The following is a 27,997-nucleotide window of genomic DNA, read 5'->3' on the forward strand; positions in this document are numbered from 1 at the left end:
TCAACACCGACTGCGAGCGGCCCAGGAGATAGGAGAACCACCGTAAAACGGTGCCTCCCAGCCCCCTGAGACGCCGCAGTAGGATACCATGGTCGATCGTATCGAAAGCCGCTGAGACATCTAATAGGACTAGGACAGAGGAGCAACCCCTGTCCTGAGCCTGCCAGAGATCATTCACCAGCACGACCAATGCCGTCTCCGTGCTGTGCCCGGGCCTGAAACCCGATTGGTACGGGTCCAGATAATCAGTTTCCTCCAGGAACAGAGGAAGCTGATGTGCCACCACGCTCTCAACAACCTTTGCCAGAAAGCGAAGGTTGGAGACTGGACGATAGTTATTTAAAACAGCTGGGTCCAGGGCAGGCTTTTTGAGGAGGGGTCTCACCACCGCCTCCTTCAAGGCGTCGGGGAAGACACCCTCCTTCAAAGAAGCAGTTATTACTGCCTGGAACCAGCCTCGTGTCCCCTCCCGAGCTGCATAAACCAGCCAGGAGGGGCACGGATCCAACAAACAGATGGTGGAGCTCAGCCTCCCCATGATCCTGTCCACATCATCAGGGGAAACAGGATCGAACTCAGTCCAGATAACATCCTCAAGACCGTCCGATTCCTCCACGTCAGGAATAGCCAATACTCCAGAAGTTAGGGTTAAGATACAGGAGGATCTGGACAGACTCGAACACTGGGCACTATCTAACAAAATGAAATTCAATTGTGAAAAAAGGCTCTACATTTAGGCAGGAAAAATCAAATGCACAGGTATAGTATAGGTGGTATCTTGCTCAATAGTAGTAACTGTGAGAGGGATCTCGGAGTCCTAGTGGACAATCACTTAAATATGAGCCAGCAGTGTGCTGCAGCTGCCAAAAAAGCCAACACAGTGCTAGGCTGCATTAACAGAGGGATAGAATCAAGATCACGTGAAATACTAATACCACTTTACAATACCTTGGTAAGGCCACACCTGGAATACTGCATCCAGTTTTGGTCACCACGATGTAAAAAAGATGTCGAGACTCTAGAAAGAGTACAGAGAAGACCAACAAAGATGATTGGGGGACTGGAGGCTAAAACATATATGGAACGGTTGCTGGAATTGGGTATGTGTAGTAGTTTAATGAAGAGAAGGGTGAGGGGTGACATGATAGCAGTGTTCCAATATCTCAGGGGCCGTCACAAAGAAGAGGGAGCCAAGCTATTCTCCAAAGCACCTGAAAGCAGGACAAGAAGCAACGGATGGAAACTAGTCAAGGAGAGAAGCAACCTAGAACTAAGGAGAAACTTCCTGACAGTTAGAACAACTAACCAGTGGAATAACCTGCCTCCAGAAGTTGTGAATGCTCCAACACTGGAAGTTTTTAAGAAGAGACTGGCCAGCCATTTGTCTGAAATGGTATAGGGTTTCCTGCCTGAGCAAGGGGTTGGACTAGATGACCTCCAAGGTCCCTTACAACTTTATTACTATTATCATCATCATCATCATCATCATCATCATCATCATCATCATTATTATTATTATTATTATTTTATTATTATTATTATTATTTTATTATTATTTTATTATTATTATTATTTTATTATTATTATTATTATTTAGATAGATTAAATAAATAGAAAGATATAGATAGATAGATAGATAGATAGATAGATAGATAGATAGATAGATATAATTTATATAATTATTTATTCATATTTGCCAACTGCAGTAAAAGGAAAGAAATTCCTTTATGTTTTTTTAATGATGTTAGAGACTATCTGTGCTTGCAAAACTAAGACTGTATTTTTAAAGCATGTCATTACATTTTTCCCTTGCATTTGTTTTCCTGGCAGATACTGCTTATGCTAAGAATAAAATCAATGGAAAATGGTACTACTTTGATGACAGCAATGTATCTCCAGCTTCTGAAGAACAAATAGTGGTAAATATTTCAAATAAATCAAACCTTTTCCTGATATCTTCTGGAATTTAACAAGTGCAGCTGTTAAATCAGCAGAGTAGCAAGTTAAAATGGCACTACAAATTATTTTCTACAGAAAGCAGAATCCATCTAAAACCCATTAGGAACATGAGCTTAGCTGCAATTCTTCAAACTAAGCTCTAAACATGTGCGCTGATTTAAGTGACTACTATACAATCTCCAATATTGATCTCCCTTTTGGGGGGAAGATTGTCAAGAAGCTGTTGAAAAGTCAGCTAAAGGGAACCCTACACAGGAAATACTGTAGATTGCATAGACCTTTTTCATTCTGAATTCAGTCTAATAATAAGATGGAAATGTCATTTGTCAAGTTCCAGCTGAGAAGCCCAGTGAAGCAAAACACCAGAGACATTGCCTTCTCTAATCTAAACTTTTATTAGGCATTAGCAAAATGATAAGATAGAAAGGAAATTAGCTCTGAGAATATGGTGGGAAACAAATAATTAAAAGAGTTAAACTTTCCCTCCCCTCTCTGACAGTCCAGTTCACTTCACATTGTCCAAAAAATCTTCCAGCAGCTTCAACTGCTTCAGCTCTCGCTTGATAAGGAACACCTGTGGATCCCAAACTCTCCTCTCTTCTCCCCCTCCCCCCAACTGTGGACAAGCTAGAAATATAGAGCAGTCCTAAAGACAGTAGATTTCGTAGCTTGACATCATTTGTTGCTCTCTTTAATTACCTTTGTTGTGACTTGGATTTGAAGAGTGTATCCTTTCTGATCTTATCTGACCTCTCAGCAGCATTCATAAACCATTATACAACTCTAAACCCTCTGCAAAATTTGGGAGATGAAGGCAGAGTGTTACACAGTCCATGATTATTTAGTCAGTGGTAGCAGGAGGCCGTTATGATTTGGCTGACATTGAACCCTAGGAAGGTAGAGTTATTGTTTGTTCAGAAGGGCTCTTCGTCAGCTCTGGATTGCAATAGGGTGATCTTTCTGAATGGAAGCAGCAGGATCAAACACAACCTTAGCAAGATTATCAATAACTCCTTGGTCCTTCCAATTCTAAGGACTTTGGTCCTGGTTGGGGGGGGATAGCCTCACTTCATTAGTGGTGGCACTTAAAGGAGGCTTCTGAAAAAGATGTCAAGACTTCTATGTAGGTATGTATATATTTCAGAGATTCGAGTCCTGGGGCTTTATAGGCTAGCTTGATTACATTTTTTCTGTTAGGTATTGATTTTTTAAATATATTTCTCAATCACTTTCTTCCAGACAAAGGCAGCATATGTACTGTTTTACCAACGTAGAGATGTCAAGCTCAAGGGAAGCCATTCTTTTTGCCCAAGCATGGAACCAGAATCTGAAGAATGTGACGGCATGGATACTAACTGAATTTGTTTGGTTAATCTCTAATATGACAATGCATCTGAGGACTTATTTTGAACCCCTGTAGGGCTACTGGACAGCACAGGAGGCCTCAGCACTGAAAAATAAATAGAGGAAGCAATAAGATGGCAAACTTGGGCATATTCTTTAACCTAAGAGTTTTTAATCAAATTCTATCTTAACTGTTCAATAAAATGTTGTTGTCTAAATCTGACTTTGTATTATGAAGATTGTATGGGATTAAGAGCTGCTATATGACTGGAGCGATGCATGTTAAGAAAAAAATGGCTGTGTTGGTTTGCAAATTCAAATTGGGCTTCAATGAAAGAAATGCATTTAGTTTCATGCATTGTGAAAAGTATACAATCTGGGAGACATCTGAGTGCTGCAGAAGTGCAACATATAGACACCAACTTTAGTCTTGGTTAGCACATATTACCACAACATTGTGTCAATCCCTTTTGGACATGTTGATCAGACTTTTTTTTTGAGAAAGTATTTCCCCGAGGCCAGGGGTAGGCAACCTCGGCTCTTTTATGACTCATGGACTTCAACTCCCAGAAATCCTGAGCCAGCTATGCTGGCTCAGGAATTCTGGAAGTCCGTGAGTCATAAAAGAGCCGAGGTTACCTACCCCTGTCCTAGCCCAAAGTCTCCCACCCAAAAATTACCTAAGAAGTATTTCAAAAATAGTTTCCATGTTTTCAGGATCAATGACAGTAAAGCAATCCTTTAGAAGTAACATACAGATAGTATTTCTTTCCTGTAGCAATGTTCAGAAATCCTTTTCTTCATATTCATCTGGTAGCAATTCTTTATGCTCATTTGACACCTTTTCTTCATATTTATGCAATTATCAGCACCATATAAAGGTCTTAATCTTTTTCTCTTAAGAATGCCACACAGTAATATCCAATTACTTTGGATGCGTTTGAACCCATTCATTTTCTTTCCAGGTATTTTATTCCTATTTATTTGAGTAATTTCCCTTCTGTTCATTTCCACATGAACTAAAAGTTACCAAAGAAAAATCGTCTTGCTGTTCTTTTTTTAATCCATATCCTTCTCACTAAGCCCTAATGTACTTTGGTAGTAGCTTATCTATATAAACTAAGAGAGTTTTGAATGCTCCCCAGGAATGACATATAATAAAGAGATTTGTTATTAATGGAAATGGCTTTGAAATCATATTAATAACTCATGAAATTATTTCCTTTTGCTGTTGGTATTATGTTCCAAGAATTCATTCAAAACAGAATCATTTTTTTCCACAAATTTTACATAGACCTTTGTCTGACATCCCACAGGCTATAGACACCAGTGATCCAACACTATTTTAGCAGAATTTATTAGATGTGATCAAGTATTCTCTGTAAATTTTAGCAGAGGAAGAGTCACTGTTGTCAGCTATATACTGTTCACTGACAATCTCCCAATGATTACTATATAGATCTGCAGGTGATTCTTCTAAAGCACTGAAATGATTATTTGGTTGAGTTGCCAATGCTTCCAGATTTTTAAACTGGTTTGAGGTTTTATCTCAACTGCATATTTTTTCTTGCACATGGGCAGAGAAAAGGGCTTGGAATTATTTAAATGCTTAATGTCAAATCACATTTTATGGTTTTGCTTTTTTCTGTTTTTCTGGGTTATTTCTTTTAAGTGTAACATTTGGAGAGTGAAATATTTAAATGCAAAAAGCAATATATAATTAAATATCTTATATATTTCTGTTGCATACTGAAGCAAAAATCTTCACTGTTTTTAAGTATGATCAGAGAGTAAGTACATCAAAGTTAAGTTTCTTCTAAATGCTGTACAAATGGTATTAGAAATCTTGATTTGCCTCTGTCCAGGTTGAAACCTAGCTGGTGTGTACATTCTGTATAGTATCAAAATTACTTTTAGAGTAGCACTGGATTGTTTTACTGTGTAAAGGTAAAGAATAAAATAAAGAGGAACGGATTGCACAAAGTATGTACTCTGGTATTTCTGGGTGGAGAATGAGGGTTTTTAGCATATCCTAGGATATGAGACATTACCTGATTGAATAGTAATGCCTCTATCAAACAATACCAACGATACAGCAGCTTTTTTCTGTTAACTTGGAATAAAGTGGTAGCCTGGGTGCTGTGTTTATGTATTCACATACCAGTAACTTATAAAGCTAGAATTGTAAATTCATACATCATTTCTTAGCCTTTAAGGGATGATTTTCATGCTCCATTTCTTGGAAATTAATCTTACTAAGAATGTTGGATTGGCTTAAGTCTATTTATCTCACCTCCTAGGAAGAATCGACAATCCTTTTACAGATTAAAAACTGTCATCTAACCGGCCATTTATGGAGAAAAAATGACTAATGAAAATGATTGTCTGAAGTAGGCTTACAATGTTGAGCTGTAATTTCTGAAGCACTGGGACAAACTATAAACAATATTTCTTTTTTAATATTCATCCAGATCAGTCCTGATTAGGTTTATCAGATTCAAATAAAATAATTCCTTTGCTAAGTAATATGTAATTAATATAAATTTATTAATAATAAATTGTCATTGGAAAACTGCAAGTCCCATCTTGGGGGAAAGTTCTAGTAGAAGCAAAGATTCCGTGACAGTTGAAACCTTCCACAGGGAAAGGAGGGGCACCAGACTCTTAGCTGGGAGGCTTTCAATTCAGCCTATGACTTTCTTGCTAAAAAGGATTTGTGCAATTGCTCTTTTATCTTGTAGTGGTCTTGCAATTGGGAAGCCTTGATAAACAGGTCTGGTGGATACGAAACTTGGATTATATATATATATATATATATATATATATATATATATATATATATATATATATATATATATATATATATGTATGTATGTATGTAAATAAATATATATTTATTTATTAAATTTCTATAATAAGGGAACTGGCTTATTAGACCCTTAGTGTAGATTAGGCATCCTTCACATTTTGATGATATTGTCACAAGCAGGTTGCTTAGACAGATATTTGTATCTTATCAACAGATTATGGAATTTCTAGAGAAAGCAAAATTTCAGGAAAGATTGTATATAGTTTATTAAATATCTTAAGAGAATTTGGGACATAAAATTGTTGAGGCAACACAATATTAAGATAAATTGTAGATGAGCAGTTTAAAAAAGAACTGTTAAAATATGCACAAAGCTTAGATGTGCCATTAATACGTTATGATCAATCTTTCTCCAAAATTGCTGAGATGGTTGTTTATGATTTCTCTTTTCCTTTCTCCTTATAATAGTCTGATAGATAATGACTGAGTCAGGCTGTCTCAACAGGTTTAGTGCCTGATGGAAAATATGAAGCCATGATTTCTTGGTCAAAGTTTGTATTTTCTGAATTAACTTCCAGAAGTATTTTAGGTAGACTTAGAGCAAACTAAAATTTCTCTGTGTGTTTATACTATACTCAGAAGTAGATCTGTTGTAAAGGTATGCACTCATACTTAGTCATAGCTGTTCAGCAAATCATTTTATGAGGGAGATGGGTATCCTCCAAATATAGGAGGAAAGAGATCAAAGTAATCTGGTTCAGACATAGTTAAACAACTGTACCAACATGAATGTGGTATGGCTATGTGGTATGGTTAATAATGCACTACCTCTGTTCAATGAAGGTTTGTAAGTTATCTGCTCCCCAAACTGCTATTATTTGGATTTTTATAAATCAATTGTTGCAGTTCACAGCCTATATGTTATAAAGTGTGGTTTGCACAAACCCCAAATGGTCTCTGTCTCCAAATGCAGTGTGCATTTAGGCTAAAATAACATCGTACCCTCATTGACAAAATGGTTTTGTTTACTATTGTGTTGAAACCCATGGCTTAGTGTGAGGTGTAAATCCTCCCAATTTTATATTTAAAGATGAAAGACCAATCAAAGGAGTACTAGTCTACAAGTTTTAGGAGGGTCTGGCAGAGGAATATTACCTTTAAATATTTACATGTTTGCTCCAGTTACAACTTTCTATAAGCAATCAGACTTCTGGACAATTAGCTATTTTTCCCTTTCAGGTGAGATGTCTGAAAAGTTAAGTAGGTGCCGTAAGGAGCTAGCAGCAGCTATTGATCGAGCAATGGAAGATCTCTCCATTCCTTTCCTTCCATCCCAAGATACCAGCAACAACCAGGACTGTGATTTGCCAATAGTGCAGCTTTCTACACCCCCTAATGCAGATATCTTTAATTCTAAGGGAGAGGTAATATCTCCTACTGTGTATTGCCCCCAGCCATCTTCAGCAGTTTCTTCTCCTCCTGAAAAAGAGAATCCCTTCCTTAGGTCAAATCTCTTTCCAGTGACGGTAACCTCCAGTATTCCATGTACCAAACGGGAACCATTGATGAGCAAGGAAAATATATGGTTGCACCCACCAATGTTTATGGCTGACAAGCAGTATTTTATCAGCCTACAAGACAGTGAGAGATGGAAGAAAGGACAAGTAAGGTATGCTTTGCCATCACAGTCTTGATTTGTAATATTATGAGCAGCATCTGAATTTGTTTTGATGATTTTGGTTCCAGGGGAGATGCTAGAGCTGACTCCAGGTATTTTGGTATCCAAGCTCACATGGTAAAAAAACAATGCAAAGCAAAATCAAAACATATACCATAACCTAATAATTTGCTGGTCAAAATTTTCTATTCCAGAGCTCATCAGCTCTGGAATATATTTCCAAGAGAAAATGAGTAAACTCCACATTGGTCTCCTACCAGCAGGCAAATGCATTTTTATTCATTGTAAACTGAGACGGTATGAACTTGTATCAGTTTTCAGATGAAATTTTGATCGCTAAGATGCTATTTTAAGAAGGTAGACTTTGCAAAAGATCCTTAAGAGGACAGGTAGCTCAAAACTTCCAGAGTGTGCTCTTGCTCCATGGAGGTAAAAATGTCCAGTCCTTTGAATCAATGTTCCTTATTCTGTGAAATGTGGACATCCATAGCATACAAGATGGAATTGATCACACCCATTACCATATTTTCCGGCATATAAGATGACTTTTTAACCCATGAAAACCTTCTCAAAAGTCGGGGGTCGTCTTATACGCCCAGTCGTCTTATACGCCAGAAAATACGGGTACATAAATCAATCGAGCGCCCCCATTCATTCAAAGCAACTTCAAGCCTCCTTAGTCCAGTCCCCCCTCCAACGTGACCCTCGCTTCCCACCCCCAAGAGCCTCTAAGCCCCTTCCCCTCCCCCTTGCAAACGCCAGACCTCGGGAGCGGCAGGAAGCCCCTCCCCCTCACCCAAGCGGCATCTGAGCATAAGCAGAGCGCACCCTGCTACCCACTATCCCGGCAGCCCGGACAGCGGTACTTGGTGGCCTGGCGCCCCTCTTGCCTGCAGCCCACGCAGTGGCCCTTGCCAGCCGGCCTTGGCATGGCCGCCCCAAGCCCGGCTCTCCAGTGCGTCTTCCGGGCTCGCCTGGCCAACCGCCGCCCGGGCAGGGCTTGGCTCCAGACGCGGCAGCTGCTCCATCTGCAAATGCGCTGTCAAAGCCGTATCACGCTCGGCAGTGCAGGCTGCCGAAAGGCAGGCACTTGGAGTTCCCGCGGTGGTTGCAGCTTCTGGCGTGCCGTTTGCAGTCTGGCCTGGAAGAGTGCATCATGTAAACACAGCTCTTGCGTGTATTCCAAAGGGTGGGTGGAAGGAAAAGCCCCTTTGGGCTTCAAAAGGGCGGCTTTGCACCATCTGCATCAGAAAGGGCTGAATCGGGCTTGTGTTGCAGCCGGATTTAGCCGGAGGATAAAACATACAAAGAACAGTTGCTGGAATTTGGTATGTCTAGTCAAGGGGAAGGCAACTTTGGTTCTTTTATGGATCGTGGACTTCAACTCCCAGAATTCCTGAATCAGCCAGGAATTCTGGGAGTTGAAGTCCACATAGCCGTGTTCCAATATCTCAGGGGCTGCCCCAAAGAAGAGGGAGTCAAGCTATTCTCCAAAGCACAAGGCTGGACAAGAAGCAACGGATGGAAACTAACCAAAGAAAGAAGCAACCAGGAACTAAGGACAAACTTCCTGACAGTGAGGACAATTAACCAGTGGAACAACCTGCCTCCAGAAGTGGTGAATGCTCCAGCACTGGAAGTTTTTAAGAAGAGACTGGACAGTCATTTATCTGAAATGGTATAGGGTTTCCAGCGTATAAGATGACTTTTTAACCCATGAAAATCTTCTCAAAAGTCGGGGGTCGTCTTATATGCCGGAAAATACGGTATATGGTAGTTGGTGGTAGCCTGAAGGATAGAGGTCAAAAGGCCCCTAAATAAATGGCACAATCATATTTTTTTTCAATTATCACATATGGTATTCTATTATTAGGTACCTTCATTATGATCATTACCCAAAGAGCAAGTTATATGTTAAAAAACAATAGAGCAGGCACTTGTTTACAGTGTTGTGGTAAGGGGGTGGAGGCAAAGATTGTCTGGTTTGTGTTTTAATAGAGATCAACAGAATTCACAATGACCGATCTCAAACTCAAACTAAGAAGCATTGCTTTTTTTCAAAAGCTTTTATTTTTAGAGTGATGCAGTTCTTACAAATTCAGTGTGCTTATGCCTTAAAAATAGCTATACTAAGTGAATTTGGATAGCATAATTGAAAATTGAGACATCTCTACTGTTTGAATACTGGGATAAATTTCATTTTAGTTTATGAAATTGGTTGGCTTGTTTTCAAATTTTCTCTTACAATGGGAAATTTCCTGATCTAGTGTTCAGTTAAGGTATTTTTATGCTGTTCAGCAAAACTGATGAACGATCCATGAAGTCAGAAACAAACATAATTTCCTGTGATGTTCCTCCAGAGAATCCAAAGGATCAAGAAGATATGTCTGCTGGTAAGAATTTTCTCCTCTATTCCATACATCTTTTAAAATTGGTTCTATGGAGGGAATTAGCACTGTGTGCTTAAAGAAACAAGAATATGTGCATCAGGTTTTCTGCAGTTAAACTGTACAGATTTATCAATTTATATTGTTTTAATACAGATGTCAAGCACAAAATGAATGCAAGGTAAGTAATTGCTTTTAAAAAGCTATGCTCTGGAAAGTAGCATTGGCTAACTTTGCATCGGCTTGAAAAGCATAGCCTTAAAAGTGGGAAGATAGAAATACGTGATGGGAAGGCATCTTCCTTTAGAAGCTTCTGTTTTCATAAATGCGGGTGTTACGATTCTTGCCTCTAGTTCATTAGCTTTTCACAATCCTGCAAGCCCTCAAAATAGATCCCATCGATATTTGAAACAGCAAACACTGTTACAATAGATGTGAGAAGAGTTATTATAATTGTTAAGGGAAAAAATGAATACCAAATACAAATTATGGCAGAAACAATTTTGATTACATTCTCACATTTGGACAATTGGAATTCAATTTGAAACTCTTTAGCTTCTTCAGAATGAGCAAAGTAAACATCATTCTGATGTTTTGAAGGATCTGGAGCAAATTACTAGCCTTTTATGCATTTTTTTCTGTAGATGAAGCCTCAGCTGTCCATCTGGGTGAGAGGAACAATTTCAGAAAGGTCCTAGAACACAGCCCAGAAGATGAAGCTATCATTGAAACCTTGCTGGATATGGAAGAAGAATACAGATTGAACAGCTCCACCTTGCACCAGCTGCACTAAGCAGGTGGTGTAAAGTGTGAGCTATTTTAAGATTTGGTAGTAACATTTTTAAACCATGCAAGCCATCCTGCCCTTTGCCAGATACACCATTAAAGAAGCCAACTTATAATATTGCAGGGAGTTTTTTCTTTCTTCTCTGTAGGGTAATGAACTGTAGTTAAATCAAATGCTACTGCTTTAGCTTTGCCCTTCAATGTATGTTTCCACTGCAAAAAAGATATTGCATATAAGCCAGATTGCGGCATAATGATTTAAGTCGTGATTACTTGCAAATTTTTGCCAAGCAGCAGATGCGCATGTTTTTAAACCAGAAAAAACAGATGTGAATCATGGGATGAATTTCACAGAAGGAAACACAGAACAGATAACCACTAATAACAAAACTGACTGGTGGTGGAACGAAATATCTATTTCTTACACCTGAGGATTCATTTAATGGTAGGATTTTGGGCATCTACAGTTGATGATTTACGCCATAGTTTTCTGTGGGGAAGCAAGCCACACATCTGCTTTCATGTCAGACAGGAAAGGAGGAAAAAATGTGTAATCCATTGTGATTGTAAATGTATAGTTTAAAAGAACATCCCTCCACCCTCCAAACTGCCTAAAAATTTTATTTGGAATGAAATTAAAGATTTGGTGGGTTTTTAGCTTTCACATATTATCATAGCCTTTTTAGGGATAAAATACTGTTATTGACCATGGAAGAAACTGTAAGCAGCAGGGTATTCTTTATCAGATGATGATGATGATTGTAAAAAGTATTTATGTACTTAATCTATTTTGTCTTTGCCAAAAACAGACATATTTTCAGCAATTCAAATAAGCTCCACTTTTTAAGAAACATAAACAAATACCAGCATAATTTAACTGGAAACATTGTTACATTAAAAATATGTCCACAAGTGAACCAGTGAATGTTTACACAAATACATAATTCTAGCGTTATCCATATCCAGAATGGAAAAAGCCCATATATTTTTACTTAATTTTCTATGGCATAAAGAGTCCTGTATACAGTCCATTACCTATAGCTTGGTTTCTAGCTGGCATCTGCTGCAATTGACTCTTTGTGACCTGCCACTCTTCATAAAAAACAAATACAGGTAAGTCCTTGACATACCACTGCTCATTTAATTACCGCTCAAAATTCCAGCAGACACCCACCCCCCCCGCAAAGATACAACCCAGTTCCGAAGTTCTAACAGATACATACGCGTGCGCCCAGTTACATAACTGCATTTTGGGTGCCCTGTATTTATGGCTGTTTGCAGCATCCTACAGTCACGTGACCACAATTTATGACAAGTTTGCCAAAACCTGGTGTTTATTTCCAGTTTTTGGCAAAAACACCCCATAGTTGAACAATGAGTTCACTTAATGATTGTGACATTTGCTTACTAACTAGAGTGGTGGCTTTATGACTACAGCATTTGCTTAATCACCACCACAAAAAAGGCTGTAAAATTGAGTCAATCATGGCAGTGATTTGCTTTACAATCATCAGGAAGATGGATATTTTACACATAATTATCTATACTTCAGATACTTTACAGATATATTTATTATATCTCAGTAAATATTCAACCTTTAGAATGCCACTTTCTTCAAGGTCTTCTTAAATCATTTGATATAAGGACATATAATTATTTGATATGGGCACACTAGCACAGAATGAATTTCTTTATATATCATATGAAATGTGTACTATTAAAGTGCAACTTAAGTATGGCATTTGCTATGAATCTGAAACAGATAAACAACTGTACCCATCAACCCAGACGTGCAATGAAAAAAAGAGTTCCTGGGTGTTTTTTAAGTTAGTGGGAACTGAGATACAAATCAATTTGCATTACTGCTGGGGGGAAAAATTGGTTGCATAAAATAGACTTAAAGAAGCCTAAACTAGATAGAGGTTGAGTGCCTGAAAATAAAATAAAACAAATAAGCAATTTTCATACCTTAATTACAGAACAAATTATCTTCATATGTGAGATATGAGATAGAATTAAGCTCGTGAATCTAAAACAAAGAAACCTGCCTTACAGCAGAAGAAATGAAGTGTGGGGATGCTCATATGGGCTTCACGGGCATAGCTAGCTTCACGGTGCATTTATATCCTTCCCCCTCTAAGACAGCAATGGGAAATATCTGGTCTATAGGCCATGTCCAAGCCTCCATCCCCCTTTATCAGAACCAAGATATTACCTGAAATGTTTTTTGCAATAAGCTGAACAATCTGAGAGGAGGAATGGCTTAAACCTCACTTTCTTCATAATTCCCCCCTCCCTGAGCTGCTCAACATTGAATAGACTTAAGGAACAAGGAAAAGAGGTCTCTTCTCATTCCAATTTTTAGTATGTGACAGAAAAAGGATGGGAACAATATTAAATGTAACATGCATCCCCAGAGGTTTCCATTGGGACAATGTGATCCATGGATTTATTCATTTTCCTTACTTTAGCATTGCCATTTCACAGTTGTGAGGAACTGTTTCTTGTTGTTATTTTGCTGATGCACAGAACTGTGATATAGCATAATTCAACGAGTACATGGGCATCAATTCTCAAAATTCTCAGCAAAGGTCTCACTGGCTGGGAAATTCAGGCTTATCAAGGGTAGATCAAGGCCAATGCTATTCTGAAAAATTGTAACATGAAATATTTGAAATACTGTACATACACCACACTGTTAAAAATCTTAACTAGTCTTTTAATGCACTGCTACTTTAGTGTCACAGTCTGACAATTGAGCACAGCCACATATAACCTTTGGCTGGTAACTAAAGAAATTATTCAGTCAATCTGATTTTAGCCAGGTGAACTCAGGAACATGTATTGTCTTGATTATACACACAACACCCTGTACTCCAAAAGCCACAAACATAATTCATAGGGAATCTTATTTCATATACATGTTGAAACTTTAAATGCTTGTCTCTTGAGAGATTAGTTTAAGATCTAAAGCCCATTTTTTGTAGATCTAAAATCCATCAAAAACATACCTCAATAAAAAGAGGAATTTATCTGATTCTAATCCATATTTTACGAGTATTCCATTCTAAAATTAAAATCCAAGTTATTCTAGTCAGTGATATCTACTACAGTGAAATTTATTTACTTTCCATTTTGGTAACAGGATTCAGTTACTGTGTTTACCTAGGTGGCAGAAGAAAAATGAGAAAGGAAAAGGGGATTCTTCATCCAGCTCTTGGCAAAGCTCCAAGACTTTCTAGTAACTTGAACATCTGGATAACCATATGGTAGCAAGCAGAGAGAACACCTGCATGCTCTTTCCACCTAAATTCAAGTCTTTAAGGATAGGTAGTTTCTCGAATGCAGTGTGGCTAAGCCCTACCTGTCAAGGAACTTCAGCATTAAACCATCTTTTGCAAAAATGGTGGCATTTAACAGGTACAGCAGCAGTGTATTCAACTCTTAATACATTTCCGCTATCCACAACGTATAAATTCTTCCAATGAGTTTGGCTTGGGTAACAAGTTTAGTAGTGTACATTTGACCAAAGAAGAAGTATTAGCACGAGTTCTAAGATAACTCAGAAAACATCAGTCTCAGAAGAGGCTCTTGAAGCAAGACTTTTTGCCTGCAGCTACATAATTCACAGACATTCTGATCAAATTTATTCTGGTCATCAATAAGAACAGACTTCAGATATTAAACATAACTGATTTAATGCCAACCAAATGAAGGTCCTCAGAACATGGATGTCTGCAATTCTTCCTTAAACATGCCTTCTAAGTGGAGATCTTTAGCCATGAGTTCTTCCTCAACATCCTCCAGCGCCCACTGATGGTCAGTCAGTTCTAGAGCCTCCCATTCTGTCTGTAATGGTAAAGAAAGAGCACTGATAGGACAAGCAGGAATCACCAAATAGCTACTACACTGGGTCTTTTCAAATATTGTTCAATGTCACGTCTTAGGAGTCTAAATTTGAGCAGCTGGGTATAAATCCATGATTAACCTATTAAAAACTGCCTGAACATTTAACCAGTCATCTTCCTAGCCAAAATGTCAGTTGGTGCCAAGGCTTGGTTCTCCGTGGACCTGCGGGAGATGAAGCGCCGGAGAAGCGCTCCTTGGTTCTCTGTGGACCTGCGGGAGATGAAGCGCTGGAGAAGGGGCCTAGAGAGCATTTGGAGATCCAGTCGGTCCAAGTCTGACCGAACACAGTTAAGATCCTTTTCTAGATCTTATCTTGTGGCAATGGAGGTAGCGAAGCGTGCTCACTTCGCTACCCTCATTGCATCCGCAGATAACCGCCCGGCCGCCCTGTTTAGGGTGACACTTTCCCTTTTAAATCAGGGGACGAGAGAGGACCCCTTGCAGGGACGGGCCGAGGAGTTTAGTGAGTATCTGGTGGATAAAATCGCTCAGATTCGGGCTGGCTTGGACTCCAACTGGGCAGTATCTGACGAGGGGGAAGCGATGGGTTTGGCCGATAATATTTGGGAAAAGTTTGATCCTGTGACTCCAGATGATGTGGACAGGATCATGGGGAAATTAAGTGCCGCCACGTGTTTGTTGGACCCGTGTCCCTCCTGGCTGGTTTATGCGGCTCGGGAGGTTACACGAGGCTGGCTCCTAGCAGTTATTAATGCTTCCTTGAGTGAGGGGTGCTTCCCTGCCGCCTTGAAAGAGGCAGTGGTAAGGCCCCTCCTCAAGAAACCTGCCTTGGATCCAGCTATTTTAAATAACTTTTGTCCTGTCTCCAACCTTTGCTTCCTTGCGAAGGTTGTTGAGAGCGTGGTGGCACGGCAGCTCCCTTTGGTCCTGGAGGAAACTGAGTATCTGGATCCATACCAATCGGGTTTCAGGCCCGGGTACAGCAAGGAGACGGCATTGGTTGCGCTGGTGGATGATCTCTGGCGGGCCTGAGACAGGGTTTATTCCTCTGTCCTGGTCCTATTAGACCTCTCAGCGGCTTTTGATACCATCGACCATGGTATCTTGCTGCGACGTCTTGAGGGGTTGGGAGTGGGAGGCACCATTTTACAGTGGTTCTCCTCCTACCTCTCGGGCCGTTCACAGACGGTGTTGGCAGGAGGGCAGAGGTCAACCCCTAGGCCCCTTAATTGTGGGGTGCCTCAGGGGTCGGTACTCTCGCCCCTCCTGTTCAACATCTATATGAAGCCGCTGGGTGAGATCATCTGTGGTTTCGGGGTGAGGTATCATCAATATGCTGATGATACCCAGCTTTTCATCTCTACCCCGAACCAACCCAGCGATGCCCTTGATGTGATGTCCCGTTGCCTGGAAGCGGTACGGATTTGGATGGGAAAGAACAGGCTCCAGCTCAACCCAGCCAAGACTGAGTGGCTTTACGTACCGGCATCTCGACTTGTCCAAGAGGTTCCATCTTTGGTTATGGGAGGAGAGGTGTTACCTCCCATTGATAGGGCACGCAATTTAGGCATCCTCCTGGACTCACGACTCAGTTTTGAAGATCATATTGGAGTCGTGGCCAGGGGGGCATTTGCCCAGGTTCGCCTGGTGCGCCAGTTCCGCCCCTATCTGGACCGAGATGCCCTACGTACGGTCACTCATGCACTCATTACCTCCCGGATAGATTACTGCAATGCTCTCTACATGGGGCTGCCCCTGAAGACCACCCGGAGGCTCCAGCTGGTGCAGAATGCGGCCACGCCGGTAGTGATGGGAGCATCCCGATACTCCCATATTACACCCCTCCTGCATGAGCTGTATTGGTTACCGGTTGTCTTCCAGGTGAGATTTAAGGTGTTGGTACTTATCTTTAAAGCCCTACATGGCCTAGGCCCAGGATATTTGCAGGACCATCTGCTGCCGGGAACGACTTCCCATCACCCAGTGCGCTTACACAGAGAGGGCCTCCTCAGGGTGCCATCGGCTAGACAATGTCGGCTGGCGACCCCCAGGGGGAGGGCCTTCTCTGTGGGAGCACCAGCCCTGTGGAACCAAATCCCCCTTGAGCTCCGGATGGCCCCGGATCTCCGGTCCTTTCGCCACGGCCTTAAAACTTTCCTTTTTCATCAGGCTGACCTGGACTGACGACAGGGTTTTTTAAAATGTTTTTTAATTTTTAATTGTTTAGTTTAACTTATTTATTGGGGCTGTTTATTTCTTTTAACTTTTGTATTGTTGTTTTTATTGTTGTTAGCCGCCCTGAGTCCTTTGGGAGATAGGGCGGCATATAAGTCCCAAAAATAAATAAATAAATAAATAAATTATAACCATAGCCACATTTTGCATAACACATCACTTTTATCCAAATAAGATTCATAGGGACTTCTGGGTTGTTTTCTCTCAATAAACACTGAAGTAGCTCTATAGATTACCAAGTAAATTCCTCATATTTCCACTGTGTCCACAACTTAAAACAAATTCAGTCATGTGAGTTTCTGCCCAAACTCTCCAAAGCAACGGTCGAGTTTGCTGAACTTGTTTGCTGCTCTGAATTAACTGAATATTCTGACACATGCTCAGTTCATAAGCAGTTCACGCTAAAGGTCTTTTCACTGACAATACGCCAATACATTTCCAAAGAACTTCAGTATAGCTAAAAAAACACTAGATGTGAATATGGATTTTGAATCCAATAATTGTCTAGAGCAGTGTTTTCCAAACTATAGTCTGAAGACCTTTGGGGGTCCCTCCCCCAGATCCTCTTAGGGGTCTGTGAAATCAAAATTATTTGTCAGCCTATGTTGGAAAATAAAACTAAAATTCAGTCAGATAATCATGAGATGCAGTACCAGCAGTGAAACTGTGAATATTGATAAATATAACCCATGCAAAGAAAGGCCTCTTTGGGATCCTCAATAATTTTTAAAAGTGGGAAAGGGTCCTGAAAGAAAATCTTAAAAAACAACAACCCTATTCTAGAGAATTATTTAGCAAGCATTCCTACCATGCACGCTCTGCAGCTATTCTTTCTTTAAAAGCATTTCCAATCTACATTCAAGGAAATGTTACCTATGATTTGAAGAACTTCAAAAAGTCTTGTACCTTGAATGCTTTATTAGTATCTGCAGGCATGGCCATGGCTGCTCCTGTCATCTGCTCCTGCATTATTCTGGACTGATCAGCAGCTACAAATATGAAAACAAGTGGATCATTATAGTATGCTCTACGTTAATAAAGAAGACTTTTCAGAAAATGATAAAAAAGCATTCATTTCTGTAAGTAATGAAATAGCCTTTCAGTGTTTGGCCAATTATGTATAAACAACAGGCTCAGTTTTCTTCAGCATTAAAGTGAATATAAAAAGCTTTACATTTAACTAGGGCTAAAAAAGAACATTTTAATTTGCAGCGGATACTAACATGAGCAATTTGATTTACCATCATAACACTAAAATTATTTCAAATAGAGTCAGCAATGAGAAACCTTTTTAGGAGAGAAAAATAATAGTTATGAATTCCAAATTGCACAGTATATATGAATCGATTTCTCACAATCCTTTTGAATTAAAGCTACAAGCAAGTATTTCCTTGAATGGATGTAATTTATGCCAGCTCATGACTCATTCAAAAGGTAACAGATTAGTAATCTTCTGAGGAAACAGTAGCAACATGTGATTCAAATTTTCTCGTCTCTTTGTAAAAGTTTTAATTTAAATGTACAGAAAATAACTTACCATTATCTTGGCCAAGAATGAGGGTATAAATGCTTCTAAGTCCAAAGACATTTAGAAAATACCAAGAAGCTGAGCTTACCCTAATAAATCAAAGAAATTGTTATTTAAATAATAAGGGCCCCATGTATAAGATCCTAGAACCGCTTCAAATAAGGTCAAACAATGAAAAACTCTTACCAAGATGCATCCAAAGTAAGCAATTCAATACCCTGCTGCAGCATTGGTTTAAAACGCAATGTCAGAGGAAAGGGGACTTTTGCTGCAAAAAGTTTAAAAACAAGTGTTAGAACTATTCTGTATGGCATCTTGCCTTACAAAAGGAGACATATTATGAGAAGGTGCTTAAAACACAACTTTCAATAATTGAAAAACAAAAATAATGGGAAATTGAAAAACAGAAAGGCAAGATAAAAAAAGAGTTAGCAGAGGAAATGCACTAAATAAAAACAAAGCAAATTAAACTAACAAGTACTGCACATATACTATCAGGAAAAGTGCAAATGAATACAAGAACAAAGCAGAAGCATTTTGACTAGTGTATAGTATTGGCAAATGAGCACAGCAAGATAAATTGTGTAACACCAATTACTTCCAAAAGAAAGGACATCTTTCCTGATATTTACCATGTTCTAAGTCATAAAGCAATCCCAGTGTAAGTTGCTATTTTTGTTTCAAAGAAGAAAATTAAAGCTAACAAATAACGATTTATCCAAGGCTCCCATAGCCCAAACAATAACAACAAAAGTATCATCCAATAAATCAAACCAAAATTTTCACTCAAGCACAAATGCTCCAATTATCATGCTTTGGATTAACTATCTCAGGGGTGTCAAACTCAATTTCATTGAGGGCCGCATCAGCATTGCGGTTGCCCTCAGGGGGCCAGGTGGGTATGGCCTAGGTGGGTGTGGCCTACTGGGTGGGCGTGGCTAGAGTGCGAATGGCCTACTGGGTGGGTGTGGCCAGCTCTACATCATTCGCATCAAGGGTGCCTATGGGGGCCTGGGCAGGAGTGGGACAGATCTGAGGGTCTCTGGCAGGAGGAGGGTCTCTGGGCCAGGGCCAAAGCAGTGGGGGCCGTTCCCTCACTGTTTCCAGGATGGCGTCACGGGCCACATGAAACCACTTCGCGGGCCGGATCCGGCCCCCGGGCCTTGTGTTTGACATGTCTGAACTATGTGAAGACTCTAACGTTAGGAAGGGTGGAAAGAAAGAGGAAGACCATCAGCAAAGTGGATGGATTCAGTTACAGGGGTAGTGGGTGCAGAGTTGAGACCAGGCTAGGGACTGAAAAAAATGTACGTAGTCCCTAAGAGTTGATACTGACACGATGGTACTTAATTAATAAAAAATCGAACTCCCCCCCCACATTGCAGAGGATCTCTAGAATGCCACATCTGCATGCAAAGTATCGCAAGGTTTCTGACTGTGTAGGTCTGGAACCCTAGATTGACACTCACTTGTGACAAAGCCTGAGAAGGTCATGTTGATCCAACCACCAATTAAAATCATAGGCAATACATTTGTTACATTCCCCTTCATCATATCTGTCAGCATGGTAGGATCTGCAAGGCAAATGAACGTTCAGATGAATATACAACAGTTTGCCTTCACTGCTGGATTTCTGAAAAGCTCTGAATACAACAACAGAAGGAAACAAAAGATCACCCTGGCTTAATCTTCATTTTAATATTTAGCAAGCCAGTGTGGTACAATGATTAAAGTGTTAAGAGTAGCCCACCCTCAACTCATAGAAGGTCACTGGTTGATGTTGGATCACTCACTCTCAGGACAATCTACCCCACAGATTAAAATTCTTATGTGGGAAAAAGTTAATTGAGGAAGTGGCTAGGTACACTGTCTTGAGGTCTTGAATGAACACTAAAAATCAAATAATTTAATTAAATAGTATTTAAATTTGCTTTTTGAGAATGACTGGCCTGTAGGCCTATCTATAGTCTACTCTTCTTGTAAATATTCTCAATATCTCTTAAAATTTCTCCGGGTGCACCAGGCCCAACACTGAAAAGCTTTAGCATCTTTTATAAACAGCCTGTGAATTTATTTCACTAAAATTAATAAGTGGTTTTTCTTTTTTACTTATTTTGTTTTTAGCCTAAATTCATTTGGAGCTGTTTTAAAATTAATTTGTTTAAAAATAAAGAGTAATGTATGAGTAACCTTAAGAGGTACATACAAAAATTAATAGATCTCAGTTAATCTCAGTTAATTAATAGATCTCAGTTAATTGTCTTTCATCCTAAGGACATGAATGGGGCAGAGTAGCTTTCAAAACAGTAAATGGTAGCAAAGTCTTAATTGTTAGGATCAGAATCTGAAATTGTACAAACTGCTCCAAATTGATCCCATTCAAGAACCTGGAACATGTTATTCTTTCAAAACAATTATACAGAAGTTCAAACAAAAAATAGTTAACTACATTTGTTTGAAAGAATGAGCTTAACTTAGCTTCAGTCACACTGACTACACTGCCAATCCTACAGACTACTTCACTACTCTAAAGAAGAGGCCCCAGCGACACTCTTCTGGAGGTTAGATATCCCTGACATTTACTAATTCATTTAAATTTTAAATTGATAGGAAAAAATATGGCCACTGAGATCAGAGCCTCATACCTAAAAGATTTTTCAATTAATCAGGACTTGAGTTAATTTCCTGTATGTGTGGAATTCCAGAATGGCAGAAATGCTGTCGATGGAATGGTTCGATTTTGCATCTCCTCCAGAGAGCAGTCTCTGTTTGGTAGGACAATAGAGGCTGCTTGAGAACCAGAAAATCAGAATGCCAAACTAGACTATAGCTGAAGTATGCCACTGTGAAACAAGCCCATTTCAGACTGTATATAAAATAATCTAAACCACGGGTGTCAAACTCGCCACGTCACATGACGCTACTTTTTTTACATTGCCGGAGCTGGGATAGGCGCAGCCCCTGTATGATGCAACTGGCCGGTGGGCCGGCAGTTTGACACCCCTGATCTAAACCATAGTCTGCGTTTGGCTGACATAGAGTAGAAAGCAATCACAATGCAAGTTACTGAACCATTCAACCATGTCTGTTACTTTAAAATGTTCTGAGCTCTAGTATTATGTGCTGCTTGAAGAGAGAGAGATTATGAGTAAAGGGAAACCACTCTTCTCCAGATGATCTTGCAGGATTTTCAAGAACGAAAGCAGAAAGAAGGAGTTATCATGCAAGATATCTAGCTTGTTTTATTTTTCTAAATAAATCAGCCCTCAGATTAATTGCTATTTCTAAGACTGAAACAAAACTAAATGTTTCTAATATCATTGACAAAACTATTTCAGGAAGGCTTCTTACATACCTGTCATTGGGGAAGGAGGCACTACCTTTCTTTTAGTTTTCTTAAAGAACCCATCATCAGGATTATTGAAATAATACTTCCGTGTCAGAAATGACTGTAGGGAAAAAAAGACAACATTTATCAAAGACTGGGTTTAATCTCACAACAGAATGACTAGAATGTGGATGCTAGGGGAAGGTTGTAAAACTATGTTCCAGTATGACAGGAAGAGTGTGTAGATATGCTAACAGAAAATATAAGCCCTTGTTAGAATGAAGAAGTGAAAGACCTGTGAATAAGGAAAACTATATAAAGATAGCATACCTCCAGATGGGAGGGAAGTCTCTTTCTTGATCTGGCCTATCTCACAGGTTGTTTCCTGGACTTAAAGGTCATCTCCATAGTTTTCAACATAACCTTGTTGCATTGGTTCACATTTCCCCCCCTCTTTCTTGATACTGATGATGTTATTTGACACTCAAGTTTATACACAGCATAAACGAAAAAGCAGCTGATTACATCTTTCAAAATGTATGGTGTTCCCAGTTCTACAGTTAGTAATATATAACTGCCTTCTAAACAACCGAAGTACAAAAGGCTGCACAATCATCCCCTACTTTTGATAGTTCAGCATTTTAAATTAGCAGATGTCAGATGTGATTGCCCCATGGGCCTGGATGTGCATATTAATAATAGAAACACATTACCTTTGAAAGATATTGAAGTATATTTAATCTTGCTGAGAACTGATGTTCTAAGAATAATCTCAAAGCAATCAATATCTTTTTTTCTTTAATTACTCAGAATAGAATCGTCCAATTCATTTTATTGCGGTCCAAAAATAAGTCCAAACGGAAAGTGGTCACCCTCATTTTCCTTAACGGCCTCTGTGAATCTAAGTCTGGTGTTGGTTTTTGAGGCCCTGACCTCAAAAAAGCATAATCCAAAGCTTATCCCTAGTTTAATTGCCACTAGGAATGGGACTTCCCCATGCATTTTACTGAGGTCCCCAAATAAGTCCAAATGAAAAGCTATCACCCTCTTTCCAGAGAGAACTTCTATGAATGTCGGTTTTCTGATCTGGCTCCAAGGAAGCCTAACCCAAACTCCAACCCTAATCCTAGCACTAGTTTAATTTCCATTGGGGATATAATTTTCCCATGCATTTCTCTGAGGTTCAAAATAAGTTTGAATGTAAAACTGTCACCCTCCCTTTCTTAACTCTGATAGCAACAGCATTTAGGCTTTTATGCCACCCCACAGCAGTTTACAGCACTCTCTGGGTGGTTTACAATGTAGAAGCAATATATGCATATTGCCCCCAACAATCTGGGTCCTCATTTCACAGACCTCAGAAGGATGAAAGGCTCGATCAACCTTGAACCATCAGGTTTGAACTACAGGCTGTGGGCAGAGTTTGCTTGCAATACTGCATTTTAACCACTGCGCAACCAGTGCAGTTGGTGCAGATGTTAGTACTGGCTCTGATTTCCAGGAAGCCTAATCCTAATCATAAACTAAATCATAATCACTGGAAATGGGGTTTTCCATGTATTTTCTCAAGGTCCACAAAAGTTCCCAATGAAAAACTCATCATTACTTTCCTTAGAGAACCTCTACAAATCTAACCCTGATGCCAGTTGTCAGACCTTACTTCTAGGAAGCCTAACCCTAACTCTAACCCTGATCCTAATTTTAGTTTAAGTGGGAATAAAAAGCTTTAATTTTAAGTCCAAACAAAAAGCTGTCACCCTTACTTTTCTTAGAGACACTCTGTATATCTAACACTGATGTCGCTATTGGCTCTAATTTTAAGGAAGCCTAACCCTAATCCTATTTTAATTTTCACTGGGAGTGCTTTTTCCCATGCATTTTACTGTGCTTACAAGTAAGTCCCAATGAAAAGCTGTGACCCTCACTTTCCCTAGACCCTCTGTGAATAATAATCCTGACATCAGTTTTTAGCCCTGATTTCAGAAGCCTAATCCCGAACCTAATCCCAGTTTAATTAATGAGATTTTCCCAAGCATTTTATCGTAGTCCGCAAATAAATCCAAACATAAAAGAGCCACCCACACATACTTGCCAGAGCCTTTGCAAATTTAAGCTGATGTCAGTTTTTGGCCCTGACTTCAAGGAAGTTTAACTCTAACCCTAATTTAACTTTCATTGGGAATAGAATTTTCCTATGTGCTTTACTGTGCTCCAAAAATAAATTCAAGGATGAAGGATGTGAATCAATTGTTATCTTCTCTCATATGATTTCTAAATATAAAGCCAACAGGCAGAACTAGCCACATAATGTGTTTATTTTTTGATGCAAGATTTCTGATGATCCAGATTTAGTTTTCACTCCCTGTTGGTTGTTAAATATGAAAGGATATGAAAATCTGGGAATCAGTATCCCAGGGAAGTACTGACTTTCATTGGTATTTTTAACTAACAAGTCTAAAAAAATTAAAACAGTAATAATTCTAGTAATGATATCTAGCTAATTACAATGATGGCTGGAACATTGGCTAATTGAACAGGAACTGGTCAACTGGAGTTGGATGGATTTCTTATATCATTTGCCACAGGAATCACAGTTAGTGCCACAACTATGATTAGTGGCAGATCTGGTTTAGTCAGTCAGGCAAACATACATAATAGCCTTTAATTTCAACACACAGTAATAACAATTTCACAAATAGGAATCTCTTACATACCTGCTTTGGAATGTACTTTCCATTTTCTCTGAGGACTCTACTTCGAATGAGAACTTGGCTGAAATAAAACAAGGCCATTACGTAAAATAAGAAAGAAAACAAGAAATCAGCAAAAAGATGCACTTTTATGTGTTAGATTTGGGCAAACTGTGGGAAAATATCTTAATAACATTAACAAGACTATTTTTCATTTACAAAATAACATCATCTTGAAAATATTAAGGAAATGCATGGAGCAATATTTCACTATCAGTGTGTTAGCTGAGAGCTATTTAATTCCTTCATGCTGACACCATTATGTCAAACAATGTTTTATATTTACCTTTAATAATGCCATCATGAATTGCATCCTCCATACACAGTCAAGTTTTATGTTTAAGATAACACAAGCCTTAAACATCCAAAGCTAGAGCTCAACAGTTATGAAACAATCTGCTATTTTATGGAAATCAAATCATATCTAGATCCTTACTAACATATAAACAGCAATGAAGTTTGGTGCCTGTTTCCTTTATTTGATGAGGAGCAGTTCAGCTTGCAATAAGCCAGGGTTAGGCAACCTTGGCTCTTTTATGACTCGTGGACTTCAACTCCCAGAATTCCTGAGCAAGAGCCAAGGTTGCCTACCCCTGCAATAAGCCATTAGGAAATAGGAATAGTTTGCACTTCCTTTAGGTGCAGTAACACCTGAGTGCTTCCTATAATTGGTGATTTCTCTCACATACATCACACTATTATCCAATGGCAACTACTCAGTAATATTTAAGGATTTCCAACATTAATTATCATTTTTAGTTCTGCCACAATTTACACCTAGAGTCCTAAACCACTGTCAAAATTGGATTTTTTCCTTTCTTTCATTGCATTGTACACTTGGTTATATGTTTTGAATCACTGTCTTACTGCATGACCTGCTCATGTGTTAGCTTCAGCTAAGCAGATGACTTGATAGTCTGCAGAATTCAAAATTATGAAGCAAAACTCATATTTCTTTCAATGATAACAAATCATCCAGATCCTGAGATAGCAATATGTCCCCAGTCCATACTATTACTTCCATAGTTGAAAACTGATATAATGTTCCTATTGTGGAATGTAAAGTTTGTTTTGCACCAGATATAACAAATCCATGTAACAAAACTCAATTTTCCCTTCCAGAAGTCTGGAGGTTCAATCATTTTACATTACCATCCTTCACTATATCTCTTCCATCCATAATTTTCTACATTGGCAGACTGTACTTGCCATACTTTGATTTGTATACAGTCAGTCCTCAATTTACAACCATTTGTTTTAATCATGATTCAAAATTATGACAGCTTGGAAAAAGTGACTTACAACCTATATTTGCATTTACCACTGTTGCATGATGTTACTGCACTTTGAGCGCTTGGCAACTGGCTTACATTATGAATAGCTGGGAGTATCCTATGGTCACTTGATCCCTGCAATCTTTTCTGCTGATTTCCAACAAAATACGCCCACTGGGGAATTTTCAGGATTTGCTTGTGGTGTCTGGTGATTTGCTTAACATCCACTGCAAAAATTGTTCCAAAATAAGTCCAACTCATGGACTACATGCACTGTATTTTGTTCCTTAAATTTTCATTTTTCTCTTTTTGTTCAGTCTGCATTAACTCCATCCAAACAGAACTTTATCACTCATCTCTTTCTGTCTCAACTTCATCTTCCTTCAATTATCTGTTTTGCTATTGATCTTCAACCATTGTATGTGACCAAATCACCTCAACCACGCTTCTTTTGTACTGTCACACACTTTATATTGAGTCTGTTTATTCAACACCAATACATTTTTGATCTTATCATTTATCTTACTACATACACATCTTAAAAGTCTCCATTTCCACTACATTCAATCTATTTGCATATTTCTCCTGACATGCCAATTACTTTGGCTTTCAATATACTGATTTTCACTGTATTTAATACCTGCCATAAATTATTTATGTTCTCAGCCAACAACAGAGTTGTGATGCTGCATTCAAAACCATATGCACGGTCACATCTCTACGCAATACCTCTCCTAATGGCACCACAATCATCCTTTGTACATTTATCAATGTATAAACAAACAATAAAGAGGCTATCATAATCTTTACCTTTCACTATGATCAGTGTTGAACTCTTCACTAACATTCTATTTATTCTCATGCAACATGTATTATAATCAATCTACATGGTATATTATTATATTATATTATTATAATTATTTAAAGAGACACTTGTCAACTATTTACCTGTCAGACACTTGTTCCTGAGTAAGCTTTTTATCACTCTGCAGAAGGATGGATACATAGTGACGAATCATCCCCACAAAGAAGGTGATGAAGACTATGGGAAGCACCACCCATAATCGAATATTGGAATCCAACAACAGTTCTGGTTCACTCATTTTTAAGAAGAGTTCTGGTCATGCACACCAGCTTCAATATTTAATCTCTAAAAGATCATAAATAATGGTATAATAACTGATGAGTCCAAAAGGAGCCCAAAACGAAATTATCATTGATAACTTTTCCAGAAACATGTACAAAATTTCAATTTAAACAAAAATCTAGAAGAAAAGTAAGATTTGGGGGATGCCAGGAAAGCTTTGAACATTATTTTTTTCCATTTGCCTTATGGAAAAAAAAAAAACCTCACGCTGGAGATGCTAGTCTGGCAGCATGGCTTAGATTTGCACAGGAGAGGAGGACGTGAAAAATAAAGTTAAAGGATGAGCAGTTAAAAGAAACGGGTTCGTTTAAAAAAAAAAGATACTGGGCTCCAGTCCTAGTTTTAACATAAAGAACTCGGTTCTAAAGCAGAAGAAATAAGATAAGTCAGAGAAGTCTTTAAACTTGCATTACTGTACGTGTCTTTCCCTTTCCTCGAAATAATTATAGTTCGCTTCCATACACCTAGAACAGGGGTAGGCAACCTCGGCTCTTTTATGACTCGTGGACTTCAACTCCCAGAATTCCTGAGCCAGCTATGCTATGCTGGCTATGCTGGCTCAGGAATTCTGGGAGTTGAAGTCCACGAGTCATAAAAGAGCCGAGGTTGCCTACCCGACCTAGAACAAAGTACCTGGGGCTTGATCCTCGGTACTTTAAAAAAAAACAAACAACATAAGACATACGGAAATGATTTTATCCCTATTTCTTAAATCAGAACCATCCCACTTTTTGGAGGGCCCCCCCTTCTTTCCAAATACGGAAAATGGGGAGGCTGAAGCCCCAAACTGTCTCATCCCGCTACATAAGGACCTTCGGAAACCCGCTTTTCAGCACCAACCTGGTCCCCCTTCAGCCTTCCGGGATCAACGACTGACGTCCTCTTAAAGTGCCCGAGAAAAT

The 27,997-nt window shown here is 39.1% G+C and overlaps 3 protein-coding genes across 5 annotated transcripts in view; 2 read left to right on the forward strand and 1 right to left on the reverse strand.

Annotated features, from left to right (window-relative positions):
- Positions 1-3,521, forward strand: part of USP4 (ubiquitin specific peptidase 4) — a 59,790-nt gene extending 56,269 nt beyond the window's left edge. For both annotated transcript variants that reach the window (XM_083356127.1, XM_083356128.1), the window contains 2 exons: positions 1,831-1,919; positions 3,199-3,521. In XM_083356127.1, coding sequence (XP_083212253.1) covers positions 1,831-1,919; positions 3,199-3,318 — 209 coding nt within the window. In that variant the 3' untranslated portion in view covers positions 3,319-3,521. The remainder of the gene's footprint in view (positions 1-1,830; positions 1,920-3,198) is intronic.
- Positions 3,522-7,237: 3,716 nt separating this feature from the next.
- Positions 7,238-11,880, forward strand: LOC310634366 (uncharacterized protein C3orf62). 2 transcript variants are annotated; one of them, XM_083352680.1, is made up of 4 exons: positions 7,238-7,781; positions 10,089-10,183; positions 10,334-10,358; positions 10,822-10,952. In XM_083352680.1, the coding sequence occupies exons 1-4, from the start codon at positions 7,282-7,284 to the stop codon at positions 10,823-10,825; spliced, it is 624 nt and encodes a 207-aa protein (XP_083208806.1). In that variant the 5' UTR covers positions 7,238-7,281; the 3' UTR covers positions 10,826-10,952. The 2 variants fall into 2 exon arrangements, with proteins under 2 accessions (XP_083208806.1, XP_083208805.1); XM_083352679.1 differs by lacking the exon at positions 10,334-10,358 and having other exon boundaries at positions 10,822-11,880.
- Positions 11,881-14,644: 2,764 nt separating this feature from the next.
- On the reverse strand, positions 14,645-27,989 carry EMC3 (ER membrane protein complex subunit 3). The gene is made up of 9 exons (XM_083352678.1): positions 27,936-27,989; positions 26,897-27,098; positions 24,639-24,696; positions 21,952-22,045; positions 20,066-20,170; positions 18,783-18,864; positions 18,606-18,685; positions 17,975-18,057; positions 14,645-14,812 (listed from the first exon to the last, which is right to left on the reverse strand). The coding sequence occupies exons 2-9, from the start codon at positions 27,049-27,051 to the stop codon at positions 14,684-14,686; spliced, it is 786 nt and encodes a 261-aa protein (XP_083208804.1). The 5' UTR covers positions 27,052-27,098; positions 27,936-27,989; the 3' UTR covers positions 14,645-14,683.
- Between the last annotated feature and the right edge of the window lie 8 nt (positions 27,990-27,997).

This window comes from Vipera ursinii, assembly GCF_947247035.1.
Source record: "Vipera ursinii genome assembly, chromosome: 2".
NCBI classification, from domain to species: Eukaryota; Metazoa; Chordata; class Lepidosauria; order Squamata; family Viperidae; genus Vipera; species Vipera ursinii.